Source organism: Carcharodon carcharias, chromosome 2, assembly GCF_017639515.1.
Source record: "Carcharodon carcharias isolate sCarCar2 chromosome 2, sCarCar2.pri, whole genome shotgun sequence".
Taxonomy (NCBI): domain Eukaryota; kingdom Metazoa; phylum Chordata; class Chondrichthyes; order Lamniformes; family Lamnidae; genus Carcharodon; species Carcharodon carcharias.
Window position 1 is genome coordinate 201,703,875 of NC_054468.1, and position 13,849 is coordinate 201,717,723.

The 13,849-nt window shown below is 44.9% G+C and overlaps 1 protein-coding gene across 2 annotated transcripts in view; it reads right to left on the reverse strand.

Annotated features, from left to right (window-relative positions):
- The window catches only part of LOC121269436 (protein kinase C epsilon type), a 695,765-nt gene that overhangs the window by 233,921 nt on the left and 447,995 nt on the right, over positions 1-13,849 (reverse strand). For both annotated transcript variants that reach the window (XM_041174046.1, XM_041174045.1), the window contains 3 exons: positions 11,489-11,585; positions 7,430-7,635; positions 3,205-3,378 (listed from right to left, as the gene is read on the reverse strand). In XM_041174046.1, the coding sequence (XP_041029980.1) occupies positions 3,205-3,378; positions 7,430-7,635; positions 11,489-11,585 (477 nt within the window). The remainder of the gene's footprint in view (positions 1-3,204; positions 3,379-7,429; positions 7,636-11,488; positions 11,586-13,849) is intronic.

Genomic DNA, 13,849 nt, shown 5'->3' on the forward strand with positions numbered 1-13,849 from the left:
TGAGCTGTTGAAGGTTTCACTTCCTTAATGCACAGTGACATAAACACCTGCAGTGCTTCACGTAGGTGTGCACCCTCTTTCCAGGCAACGCACATGATGCCTACATCCTGCAACACTCCAATATTCCCCCTTTCTTTGATGAGGAGCAACATACCACGGACTAGGAAATGAGGGGTACCCCTGCAGACTTCGGCTGATGACCCAATAAATTCTGGCAGAGATCAGATATAAAAATTGTCATGATTCAACCAGAGCAGTCATTAGGTATCCTTAAACAATAATTACACTGCCTGAACCAATTTGGGAGTTGTGGGCTGGGGGTTTCCTGAAGTACAGCCATGAGAGAGTGTTGAGGTCCATGGTAGCGTGCTACCTCCTGCATAATATTGCCATGTGATGAGGAGAGCCAGTATTGCTAACAGAGAAAGAGAACCATCTGCTACATGAACAGGATGAAACAGATTAACTGAATGATGTAGTTGCAGTGGGTGGTCTTCAAAATTAGCCTGGAGCTAAAGCCATGTGCCAGTAACTCACTTAACATGACTTCTCCCAAACTGCTGTACCACATTTTCATCATTCCCTACTCAGAATGCAATCCAGCCCAATAGGAAAAAACACAGTTCGGACCAATATTCTTGTTTCCCTGTGTTTATTGTTTTTTTTCGTTCTAGGAAACCAGTCCATCCACACTCCAGTAAAGATCTTCCATCCCTCTGACTGTCATTCATAAACTACCTTCCTTTGCCATGTTTCTCAATTCCTATAGAAGCACTCTACAGACCAGATCAGAATAAAATATAGATTTTACATTTAATCATGTTCACAAATGCAAAAAGAAAATATGCACATCCAGGTATCAATCTTCCAGTGCCTTTTTGCATCTCCTTTCTAATGAACTGCTCCTCCAGTAGCTTGAGCAGAGGAAATGAAAGGCTGCTGAGAAAGTGAGATATAAGATCCACTTGGGTGAGATATGGGAGAGCTACTGTTACCCTGAAAACAATACAGCAGTATGAATTGATACTTAAAGAACTTGGAAAAAGAGCTCTGTGCCTAGAAAATTAGTAATTTGGTCTGAGTCAAGTAATTAGCAACAGAATTGTCTAATGCTTTAAGTCTACTATAAATAGCTTATATAATACATAAAGACCATAGTCTCTCCCCTCCCAATACATACTAATTTTTTTTTATTCTTTCACTTGATGTCGGTGTCACTGGCTAGGCCAGCATTTATTGCCCATCCCCAGTTGTCCTTGAGAAGGTGGTGGGGAGCCGCCTTCTAGAACCGCTGCAGTCCACGTGGTATAGATACACCCACAGTGCTGTTAGCAAGGGAGTTTCAGGATTTTGACTCAGCGTCAGTGAAGAAGGGTAATATAGTTCTAAATCAGGATGGTGTGTGGCACGGTGGGGAACTTGCAGGTGGTGGTGTTCCATGCATCTGCTGACCTTGTCTTTCTAGGTGGCAGAGATCATAGGTTTGGAAGTTGCTGTCGAAGGAGCCTTAGTGAGTTGCTGCAGTGCATCTTGTATATGGTACACACTGCTGCCACTGTGCATTGGTGGTGAAGGGAGTGGATGTTTAAGGTGGTGGATAGGGTGCCAATCAAGTGGGCTGCTTTGTCCTAGATGGTGCTGAGCTTCCTGAGTGTTGTTGGAGCTGTATTCATCCAGGAAAATGAAGAATATTTCATCACAATCCTGACCTGTGCCTTGTAGATGGTGGACAGGCTTTGGGGAATCAGGAGGTGAGCTACTTGACACAGAATTCCAAACCTCTGACCTGCTCTTGCAGCCACAGTATTTATATGGCTGTTCCAGATCAGTTTCTGACAACCCCCCAGGATCTTGATAGTGGGAGGTTCAGTGATGGTAATGCCACTGAATGTCAAGGGGAATCGGTTAGATTCTCTCTTGTTGCGGAGATTATCATTGCCTGGCACTTGTGTGGCGCAAGTGTTACTTGCCACTTATCAGCCCAAGCCAGAAGCCCGAATGCAGCAAGACCTGGGCACAAGTGTGACAGTAGCAGGTTATTTCTTTGTAAGAGCCACTTGACACCACTGTTGCGACACCTTCTATCACTTTGCTGATGATTGAGAGTGGACTGATGGCGCAGTAATTGGCTGGATCGGATTTTACAAAATGACCTTTTGTGGGTATGTTTGGGGATCGGTGCCAGAGTGGAGAATTTGTGAAGTGTTCCAGGGCAGTGCTGTTGTCACTGTGGCTTTGAATTCCTGCTTACTTGTAGACTTTACCCATCTCTGAAAAAGTTTGGGGTACATAACAAAGGAAACATACCAGCCCATTCACAGAACATGTATCATAAAAAAAGAGCACTTAAGCAGTTATATCACTGAGTTGACACTTAAGGGTGTGTTGCCTTAAAATCACATAAAGGAAACATTGTAGAATATGTGCTTTCAATATAATGAATGGTATTTTAAAAACAAAATTAAAATAGATCTCCAAGTGGATCAGAGATTTTCTGAAGTTCCATATCAGGACTCCAGATGACAGCTGGGTGATTTTCCACTGAACTTAGTGAATGGCACTAGTGAGATTGCAATAGATTAATATCTGGGTAGACCTGTATAGGAGCAGTTGAAGCTGGTAACAGTGGGAGTTTGAGAGCAGATTAGAAATCAGATTATCTTCAATCAAGTTTAAATGTTTTTCTCTCAATTTCCCCCGCCTTGTTTGGCTCCTAAACACACTAACCCCTTGTTGGATTTGGTTCCATGGGTGCCCTTTAGTATTAGTACTCACTATTCTTGTGTAAGTAGTAAGTCATGATAGGCTACATGGCAGGTGGACTATCACAACCAAGCCAGACCCTGTCCTCTCCCAATGCTCACAAACAGAGGGGTCAATGGATATGGAGATAATGATCATGAACAAAAACCTGAAATGACTTCTCCCTCCTTAACCCAGGGGCACTGAGGGCACTTGCAACATCCAACCTTAGTTGAAATCAATTGATATAGCACAGATTCCTGAGATAAAACCCAGGATCCTCCTGATTTGAATGGTACCCACAGGAGCGTAGTATTGGCTGAGCTAAGTTGTTCTGAGGATTTGTTGCACAATACCTATCCTTACATTAAAATTACTCTACACACAATTATATTGCATTGGGTTTTTCAGCATATAGGTGTAATTCCATCTGTACATACTGTGGTGTCCAGAAACATATACCTTTGTCTGGAAGCAGCAGAATAGTTGGGTCAGGTAGGGGTGCTTTCTTGCTAATGCAAGTATCCTCTTCTCAGTCATTGTGCAGTCCACGTCATCATCTTGGAGAATGACATCTTTCTTTAGCACCTTTACAGCGTAGACTTCATCTGTACCTTTTAACTCAGCCAACATGACCTACAATTTGTAAATAACAACAGTAATATTTATACTCTATTACAAGAAGTGGATCCAGAGATGTACAATCCAAGGGCAGAATTTTCCCACCTCATGGAGACATGGTAGGAGCCAGGAAAACAGCAGGAAGCCGTGTTGGAACATCTCCCTGATGCCTTCCCGTCATCGGGGAACTGCAGAGGCGGGCCTCAATGTGGCTCGGCTGCCCACTCCATGGCCCGATTCTTCAGGCTCACCTGCATTTTGCTGGGGCAGAGCAGCCCTCCCTAGCAGGTGGGGAGGCTGCCAACTCAGCGGAGGTGGTTTCCCTGTGACAGGCCAGAGGACTTATAGAGCTGGAGGTTCCATGCCTCACTAATGGGACCACAGGAGGGTAAGGCTGCCCCTGTGGCCCCAATGATCCCCCCAACAGGATTTCCCCTCCATTCCACAGGGCATTCAGCATTCCCCGCTCTGGACTATTAATTTAATGTTATGCCTCTGAGGGAGCCTCCATGTTGAGGTGTCTTCAAGGTAGTGCCCACCTCTTCCAGAGGGGCTGCTGAGGCTTGAGAGCTGCCAGCCCTCTGAATTGGCAGCAGATTTGAGAGTGCACCCATGGTCCTTAATAGCCCCCCTCGGGAATATTGCAAAGCTGGTTTTGATGTCAGCAAGTGCGGGCTTGGGATCCTAATGTTGGGGTCCTGAAGCCCATGGAAAAATCTTATCTTAAAAATGCAATATTGAATTGAAGATGGAAGTAAATACAATAAGGATATTCTGTCCTAGTTGCTTATAGCACATTTTACAAACCTAGGGGTAATTGTAGTCAGTGGATAGTAACATCAGGCAAGGAGTAAAATATGCAGTTGATCTGATTCCGTCAGTTTCTCGCTGGATTGGGTGACAATTTCTCCAATAGTATAATGCAAACCTGCCAAGTCTCATTTATTAGAACTAAACAGGACTTTGTCAGATGGAAATTCATTTTGCCCTGTTTTCTGGCAACACATGCCAGAAGCCCAACTCCTGAGGCTCATCTGACATTGGATCTTGTCAGCAAATTTCCAGTGAGCTGCGAATGCCAGTTGGACATCCAGAGGTAGCTCAGTGGTTCCTCGAGGAGAAAGCTGGGCTAGCTGTGTCCCTGGTAAAGGGCCCTCTGGTAGAACCTGGGTGGTGGATGACTGGGGAGGGTGAGTAGTGGAGTGATCAAGGGCAGGATTGATCCTCCAGGGTTTATGTTCAGATGGAGCTCACAGTGAGTTTTGACAAAGTGTCAACATCTGAAATGCTGGCTTGTCTCTTCTCTTCTGCTCACTGATCCACTGAGTTTTAGCATTTTCTGTTTTTATTACAAGAAGCTAATGATTGTCTTGCAAAGAATTAAAAAAATAAGGAATAGGAGTAAGGGTAGACCATTTGGCTTTCAAGCCAACTCCTCAGTTCAACAAAATCATGACTGATCTTTTACCTCAACTCTGTCTTCCTGCACTATCCCCATATTCCTTAACTTCCTTAGTATCCAAAAATCTATCAACCTCTATCTTGAATATATTCAGAGTCAGATTCCCATTCCGCTCCTACTTAAATACCTGGAAATGAAGCTGCTCCTTTCTCGCCCGAGCTTCCGACTCAGGCTAGCACAGTGTAGTGCAGTGGGTTCCTGAGGCCTTGTGTCAGTGGGGGTGTCAGGTGGTCAGTGTGGTGTGTGGTCAGTGGGGAGATGATCAGTGGGGGGATATCTGGTGGTTGGGGGGGTGGGGGTTTAGGGTTGGGTGGTCAGTAGGGGAGGATTAGGTGGTCGGGTGTGCAGTCAATGTGGGGTCAAGGGCTCAGGGGTTGGTCAGTCAGGGTGGGGGGGGGTAGTTGGGGGTCTGAGAGGGCAGTCAGGGGGTCCTGTGGTGGGGCTCTGTCAGGGTAGTTGGAGGGTCCTGTGGTGGGGGGGGAGTGGGAGAGTCCTGTGGGGGATCGGGAAAGATACCCGGGGGAGTACGGTGAGTCCCCTGAGTGATTTGGAAGGGTAGTCGGGGGTCCCGTGGTGGGGTGGGGCTGAGGCGTGGGTGGTGACCCTGAGGGATTCGGGGAGGGTGGGGGGCGGTAGCTGGTGGCCCTGTGAGGTGTCTGGGAAGTGGGGTTAGTCCCGTGGGGATTGGGATAGGTGTGGGGGTAAGGTGGGGGTAAGTCAGTACTATACTTACCCAGGAGTTAGAAGTGGCTTTATTTCTTCTAACTTTTCCTAGGTAACTATTCGGGTAAGGCAATCGGAACCATCCAAAGTTTGTGATTTACTTTTGGATGGTTCTCATTGCAGGGCAATTGCCAATGGAAGTTTAGACTTCCCGGGCAATTGCCATGCAATCCTTGCCTGGGAACTTAGGAGATTTGGGGGGGGTGCATCTTTGGGGTACCCCCCAGTTACGATGTCATGGAGGTTGGAAGTTGCAGGTCTATGTTTTTAAATTGTATGTCAAATTTATTATTCTGGGTTGCAGAATCTCTCTAAGCTGACAACCAAAAATCAATTACTGGTGTTCCCAGTGGGAATCAGTGGCTAAAACATTCCCCTCAGGCTGTGATGACTCTAACTGCTGTACACAAAATATAATGGATAAAGCACAGGAAAAACAGTGCAATAGTGATCTGCAGTAAAAGCTATATTTGGTTCTTGATCCTATTGGTAATTCTATCTGCATTTACTGCTGGACTGAATGTTTAAACTAATTTTAAGATCACAGCTGAGCCTTATGAAGCAGAATCTTATCTCCCAAACAGGCAGGGTGATCTCTGCTCTCCCAAACGGACTCTCCCAAATTGACAGATGAACTCTGCTTTCTCAAACCGAATAAGTGATCTCTGCTCTCCCAAACTGGCAGAGTGATCTCTACTATACCATGCTGACAGAGTGACCTCTGTTCTCCCAAAATGACTCTTCCAAACTGACAGAGTGATGTCTGCTCTTACTAACTGATGGATTAATCTCTGCTTTCCCACACTGACAGAATGTGATTCTGTCCCAAAGCTGTGGAATTTTAACTGTGGAGTCATCAATTCCATGCCTGGAATCACAGAATTGTTACAGTGTAGAAGGAGGCCATTTGGCCCATCTTGTCTGCACTGGCTCTCTGAGCATTTTAATTTAGTGCCAATCTCCTGCCTTTTCCCCGTAACCTTGCACATTGTTTCTATGTAAATAATCATCTAATGCCCTCCTGAATGCCTCAACTGAACCTGCCTCCACCACACTTCCAGGCAGTGCATTTCAAACCCTAACCACTCGCTGTGTGGAAAAGATAGCTAAATGTCACCGATGACCACAGTAACAAGTAAGTGCATGCCTTAAAAAGGGAGGGGTGGAGTACGATCAGGAGGGTTGTTGACCAGAGGAGGGGGGAGATGGATGATCGGAGGGTGTGGGAAGAGTGAGGCAGTGGTCGGAGGGAGGTAGGCAATTGGAGTGGTGGGCAATAGGCTGCTAATTCTGTGGGAGGGGAAGTTGGAAGCCTTGTGGTAGTGGGATTGAGGCCTAGCAATGGATATCAGCTGCCTTGTGGGGAAAGGCTGTTGGGCAAGTGGGAGCCCAATCATGGAGGCTCCTCAGGCAGGCACCTGGCTTTAGGGCTAAAGTGTGATACACTTACCTCCTAAATCTACCAAGGCTTCAGCTCGGGGATGCTGTGAGTTCCACACAGCTCAGTAGCTGTTAAATTTCAGAAGCAGAAATACGATGAGGCCTGCCATCTTATTATCATATGTAAAACTGCAAGTTGCCTCCTGGGCGATGATTGGTTGCTCATCCCCATCCCTGCCTCAGTTAAAGATGAAAATGGGCAGGTTAGGAGCAGATTTGGGTCGGGGAAACAGATTTAACCCATTCCCTCACCACCTGATGAAACCCATCTGTTTCTTTCAGTTAAAGTTCACCTCAAAGAAAATACTGGTGAGAGCAATCACATTGGGGCAATTACATGAAGGATAATTACCATTCATAATGTCGATTATCTCCTTCAGAAATAAGATATTGGAACAGATATTGGACACAATTGCTGGTTCTCTGCTGCTGAACACTCACCTTGCCAAAGCTGCCTTTCCCTAATACTTTAATGAAGGAGAAGTCTTCTAAGTTATAATGCTTGGTCTGGAACAGTTTCAGTTCTCCATTTTCACCATTTTCACCAGGTGTCAGCGCTTGTTTATCTGCTCCTGCTCCTTTGTGTTCATCACCTCTATTATCAAATGAAAGAGCTTTCCTAATGTTGTTTTCAAGTTCTTTGAGTTCTGGGGAACAAAATGAACATTTGACATAGGATTTAACTTACATTCATTAATATGATACAATTCCATTGTCACTTTTCACCAAATTCCAGCTCTTCACACTTCATTCTCCTTACTTGCATTCTTCCAATCCGCTCCTCACGCCAGTCTCTAACTGAGGAAATACCTTGCATTTATATGACACCTTTCAGATCCTCAGGACATCCTAAAAGTTCTACACAGTCCATTAAAATACTTTTGAAATGATGCAAGCAGGAATCCTCCTGCCACGTTCCTGGAAATACTAGCTGTGACTGGCTGTGAGGAGATGTGCATGAGTGGTGGAAGTAGACATAGAATCCTAGGGCTGGATTATATATGCACCCCCAGCAGTGAGTTGTCAGGCGGGGAGGCCTGTAAAATACCATTGGCTCCTTGCCCAGCACCTACCCACCTGCCCTAACTCCCGCATCAATTTTAACAGCAGCAGGAGGGGGACAATTAATGCCCACTTAAAGGCTTCATTCAAGGGATTTAACCAGGGGCAGGACAGGTCCATGCCAACCAAGTGTCCAGCCCAGCAGCTTCCTCTGCGTGGGCTGGCAGCAGGCAAGGGAGGAGGGGGTTCCCTCCTTAACGGAACCTCTGAGCCCATTGGAAAGCCCACCAAAGGTCTAATCACCTTTCCTCCCCACAGTTTTGTCTCTCCCTCCACTCTCACCCCTCACCCTCAACTTATCTATCCAGCCCCTCCCACACCACTCAATACCCCTCCCCAGGGCCTGCCAGCCTGGTCCCGTCAAGACCCCCAAACTCAATACTGCCCTGACTCCAGCAGCATGCTCGCTATCCTCTTAGCCTCACTGCAGCACTAGCAGTGGCCACCACTCACCTCTGATTGGCCAGTACCTCTTTGAGGCAGGATTCCTTTTGCTGAAGGGCAGAAGTCCCGCCTGAAGCCAATTAATGGCTAACTGGCCTTTAAATAGCTGCAGGGCAGCCATCTGGAGCAGGCATGGACATCCCCCCACCCCCGGCATTTTAGCTGGAGCAGTGAGGACCACCGTGCCCCGGTAAATCCAGTTCATTGAATTCTACAGTATAGAAGAAGGCCATTCGGCCCATCACCTCTGTGCTGGCTGTCTAAAAGAATAGTCCACTATTCCTTTGCATTTTCCTATATCATTTCAACAATTTATTTTACAAACATTTATCTACTTCGCTTCCAAAATACATTACAGATTCTGCTTCCACCATTGCAAGTGAAAAAATGCATGGCTAATCATTCTTTGTATTCTTTTGTCAATGATCTTTAAATCATACTCTCCTGTTACTGATGCAGAGCTCAATGGAAACATATTTTCTATATTTACTTCATTAAAACTCATCGGGCTGGATTTTACATCCCCTAATCAGGTGCACTGCACCCCACCCCCGCACTGATGAGAAGTTCAACTTGATGGCATCAGGTCGACAACCTAACATCATCACATCAGTCTTTGGCTTCGGACATAAAAAAAAGTTTTGGGGTCATTTACACCAGCCAAAATGAGGTGTCAGAAGGGTGATAGAAAAGGCCTGGCACCTGGACCATGGTTAAATACACCAACCGATTCTGCTAGGGAAGGTAGCAGCTTTAGTGAAATTTTATGTTTTTTGTGCCTTCAATGAATAATAAAGGCTGACCCTGAGAGCAGGGAGCCTTTACAATTATAGCTGTGACCGCAACATTACCCCTCTGCCGCTTATAGTGCCAACTGGGCATGGAGCCCCAACTTTGCACTACCGTTTCTCAGAACTTATAGGTTATGTATTCACACCGAGGCATGATTCATATTCCACCATGAATATACCTGCAACAAAAATTCAAAGTCACAACAGCTGACTGTATTGTGGCACCTAAAAACAGGCATGAGAAACATGGGCCCTGATTATAACTGCAAGATTGGAAGGGAGCAAGGGGACTTGTTTGTGGTCAGGAAGCAAGCTTCCTTTTCAACTATAATCGGCCTCCTTCCCATCTGATGGCCAGTAATTGGCCATCTGACGCTTGATTGGATGTGCAGAGACAGCGGGAGCAGGAGGATCTCTCAGTTTCTGTTCCACCTCCCCAGCCCTGCCAAGAAATCCAGACCATAATCTTGACACCCATTTCAAATCTCCTCTTAACCTTCTCAGCTCTTGCATGAGGGGACCCAGGCTCTCTAGTCTCTAGTTTGGTTTATCTCACTGCTTGTGCCTCTCCTGGCAGCTGATAGCTAAGATCAGATACATGCTACGTGGATTGGTCAACTGCGTGTTTGTATCCAACTTGACGGCAAAGCATATTCGTGCACAACTGTGGTGCGGGAACGTGGAGTACCATCTTAAAAAGGTATGACTGGAGTCAGAGAGGGGGAGAGAGGAAATACAAACACAGTTTTGTCTGTATGACCTATGTCCTTGCCCACTCGGCCATGGCAACGACTGACCATACGAGAGCATTTTGAGTTTTGATTCCAATGACAACAATGATTCCACAATCAAGCAGAAGAGATGGGGTAGGGGAACTCTGAATCATAATTGGTAAAGAAAAGAAACAAGTTTTTCGAATCATCTACAATTTGACAATTTCTTTTAATAGCTTGCGCCAGCTCCATTCTTTACCTTCATCACTGCATGATCAAAATTCTGGAACTTCTCACCCAGCAGGAACACAGGAGGACTATCTTCACTACATGGAATACAGCATCAGCTTCAAGAAGAAGACGCATCACCAGCCTCTGATGAGGCAACTAGGGATGGACAGGAAATGCTGAGCCATGTCAGTGACACCCACATCCCAAGAATGAGTATTCAAACAAAAAGATATGTTGAAAGACTTTTTAAAAGACACAGCATGCCCTTGTTTTCACTCAAGTTCCTCTTTGCTTTTCAGATGATATTCCCTTTTGCTGGGTACAGGTGCAGAGGGGTCAGCAGCAATTGGGTACATCAGGCACCTGGGCATTTTCATATGAGCCCCTAGAAAGCTAGTATTGACATATTATTTGATAATGGGCTACAAAGCACCTGCGCCCATCTCCTCATCCAGTATATGTGCACTCCCAGCGTGGGCGCCACCAGATCCTAATCCAGCTTAATTAGGCATCCTGTTTAATTTCTCCATTTCTTGGCCCAGAGGCATTGAGCTAAACTGAACCCTGGTCATTGCTGAAATCAGCTAACTCCCCACAAACTGGGGATTGAACATTACCAACAGCACCATACCAGAAAGTGCGTTCACTTACCGAGTTATGGGGGGAGCTCATGAAGGTGCACTCTATAGTTTAGTGAACAATCCAGATATAAGCATTGATCAGTAAACCTTAAGTTCCAAGCAGAAGAAGAAAATTCAGATACACCAAACTTATTTTGGACTACTGTTCTTTATTAGCCACAATTACTTTGGGGGAGTTCCTTTAAGTTCAAACAACAGTGCACATGGCTTCAGCAGGAACTTTTAGGAATGATTGAGCTGCCTAAGTCTCGTTTGGAGGAATGTGGTCACTTGAGGTCAGCAATTGAGATATGTGGTATTTGCGTTTATAGTTTTGCTGCAAATAGTGGATAACGAAAATCTTTCCTCACGTGGAGTACCATCTTGAAAAAGTACGACTGGAGTCACAGAGGGGGAAAGAGGAAATAAAAATGTTTTTGTCTGTATGACCTATGACCCTGCCCACTCAGCCATGGCAACGCCTGACCATACGAGGGCATATTGCATTTTGATTCTGACGACAAAATTATTCCACAATCAAGCAGAAGAGATGTGGTAGAGGAACTTTGAATCATAACTGATAAAGAAAGGAAGCAAGTTTTTCGAATCATCTACAATTTGACAATTTCTTGATCTTACCCTGATCACACGGTGATGTTGGTGCTGATTTTGATCTGTCTTCCTCAGATGGTGCCGCTCCTGGGATTGACTGCTGTGGGTCCTGACCTGTGTTCAACTAAAAAGAAAAGAAGTACATGTATCTAGTACATAGAAACAACCAGAGCAAACATTCTGCCTACACAATGTTAGAATAAAGGTGCAACTATACATGATAGGAAGAAGATATATTTAGTTTGTGTTAGATTAGTTTGTATTTAGTTTTTATTTTTATTTTGTATTTGTCGCTGGGTCAAAATCCTGGAACTCCATCCCTAACAGCACTGTGGATGTACCTACACCACAGGGACTGCAGCAGTTTAAGAAGACAGCTCACCACCACCTTCTCAAGGGCAATTAGGGATGGGCAATAAATGCTGGTCTAGCCAGCCACACCCACATCCTGTGAAAGAATAAAAATGAACAAGTCACGACAAAACTATTGATAGGATTATTTTATTTGGAATGACGTTTGTGTTCCATATTAAACAAATTATTCTGCATTGTTCAAAACCTGAAATTCAAAGTCAGAGCAGGCTGACCACACTGTCCTTTCTTCACCAAGTAAATCATTTATTCATTATTGCCACTACTTAATTTCTGGGTGCTTAAAAGGAGTACATAAAAATTTGCGTATTCTACATACATGGTTTAAAATGGTCATTAGTTATATATCTTGAAATGAAGAATGCTGCACATTTGTGCAATTCATGTTTAATGTGAATAGAAAATAAATAGATTGCTAATCCACTTAAAGTAAACAGATCTGCCAGCGCAAATAGCGGGCAGCTTGCCTTGCCAGAACTGGCCTAAAGGCAAATCTCGGAACAGGAGTTGTGTCAACTGCTGTGGGGTGGAAGCAATCACCAATACTGTGGCGTCTGAGAGCACTTCTGTTCCTCATGGTTCCAGGGCTGAGATTGCAAAAAAGTGACTTTTGTCGGTGTTGGCTGCCTGCCCCACTCATTGCAGAACAACTTCTGTAAGGGGCAAAAATACATGTTAGCCCACTCATTTATCTTTGTAAGGGGCCTAACGCAAGGTAAGCCTGAAAGAATGGCCTGTTAGTCCCTGAAATTGTGCCTTGTTGTACTGGATTCACTTCTGAAGAACTGGTGCGAGGACATTCAACTTCTACCCAAAGGAATCCCATCTGCCAGCATAGGTTTTGCTAGTTCTGCTGGGGAGTATGGGATCCCAGGAGTAGGATCAGATAGGTCAGATTCAGTTCAGAAAAATGGAGGTAGAACATTAGCTAGGGATGTTGTGATAGACATGGAGTTACAGGAGAAGCAAAGTTTAAAAAGTGTCCAGCAAGGGAAATTGACAGGGTTAAACTGTTTATACTTCAATGCAAGGAGTATTACAAACAAGGTAGATGAGTTAAGGGCCCAGGTAGGCACATGGCAGCAGGATATCATTGCTATAACAGAGATCTGGCTAAAGGAGGGACAAAACTGGCAGCTTAATATCCCTGGTTATAGAGTCTTCAGACATGATAGAGTAGGAGATAAAAAAGGAGAGGGGGGTAGCACTAATGGTTAAAGAATCAATTCCAGTTGTGAGAAGGGATGATATACTAAATGGGTCAACAAACGAGGCTTTATGGATTGAGCTTAGAAATAAAAAAGGGGCAGTCACACCACTGGGAGTATACTACAGACCCCCAAATGGTGAAAGGGTGATAGAAGAACAAATATGTGGGCAAATTTCTGCTTGCAAGAACAAGAGGGCAATAATAGTAGGAGACTTCAACTATCCTAATATCAACTGGGATTCAAACAATATAAGGGACACTGAGGGAGAAAAATTCATGCAGTATGTCCAGGAAAATCTTTTCAACCAGTTAGTGACAAACCCAACGAGAGAAGATGCACTTCTAGACCTGGTCTTGGGGAACGAAGAAGGGCAAGTGGGTGAAATGACAGTTGACGACCATATCGGGGACAGTGATCACAATTCAGTTAGATTGAGCCTTACCATGGAAAAGGACAGAGATAAGGCAGGAGTAAAAGTCTTGAACTGGGGGAAGGCAAATTTTGCAGAAATGAAAAGGAACTTGGCTGAGATGGACTGGACAGCACTGCTCGACGATAAAACAGTGGAAAACCAGTGGGAAGCACTAAAAAGCGAGATCCTAATTGTACAAAGTATACATGTCCCCTACAAAAATAAGAGTGGTACTGCTAAATCTAGACCACCCACCCCCCACCCCCCCCCAACACCCCGGTTGTCTAGGGGAAGATCAAACAGAAAAAGAAAGCATACAACAGGTACAAATAACTAAGCACTGCAGATAGCCTAGACAAATATAGGAAGTGCAGGGACGAAGTGAAAAAGGAA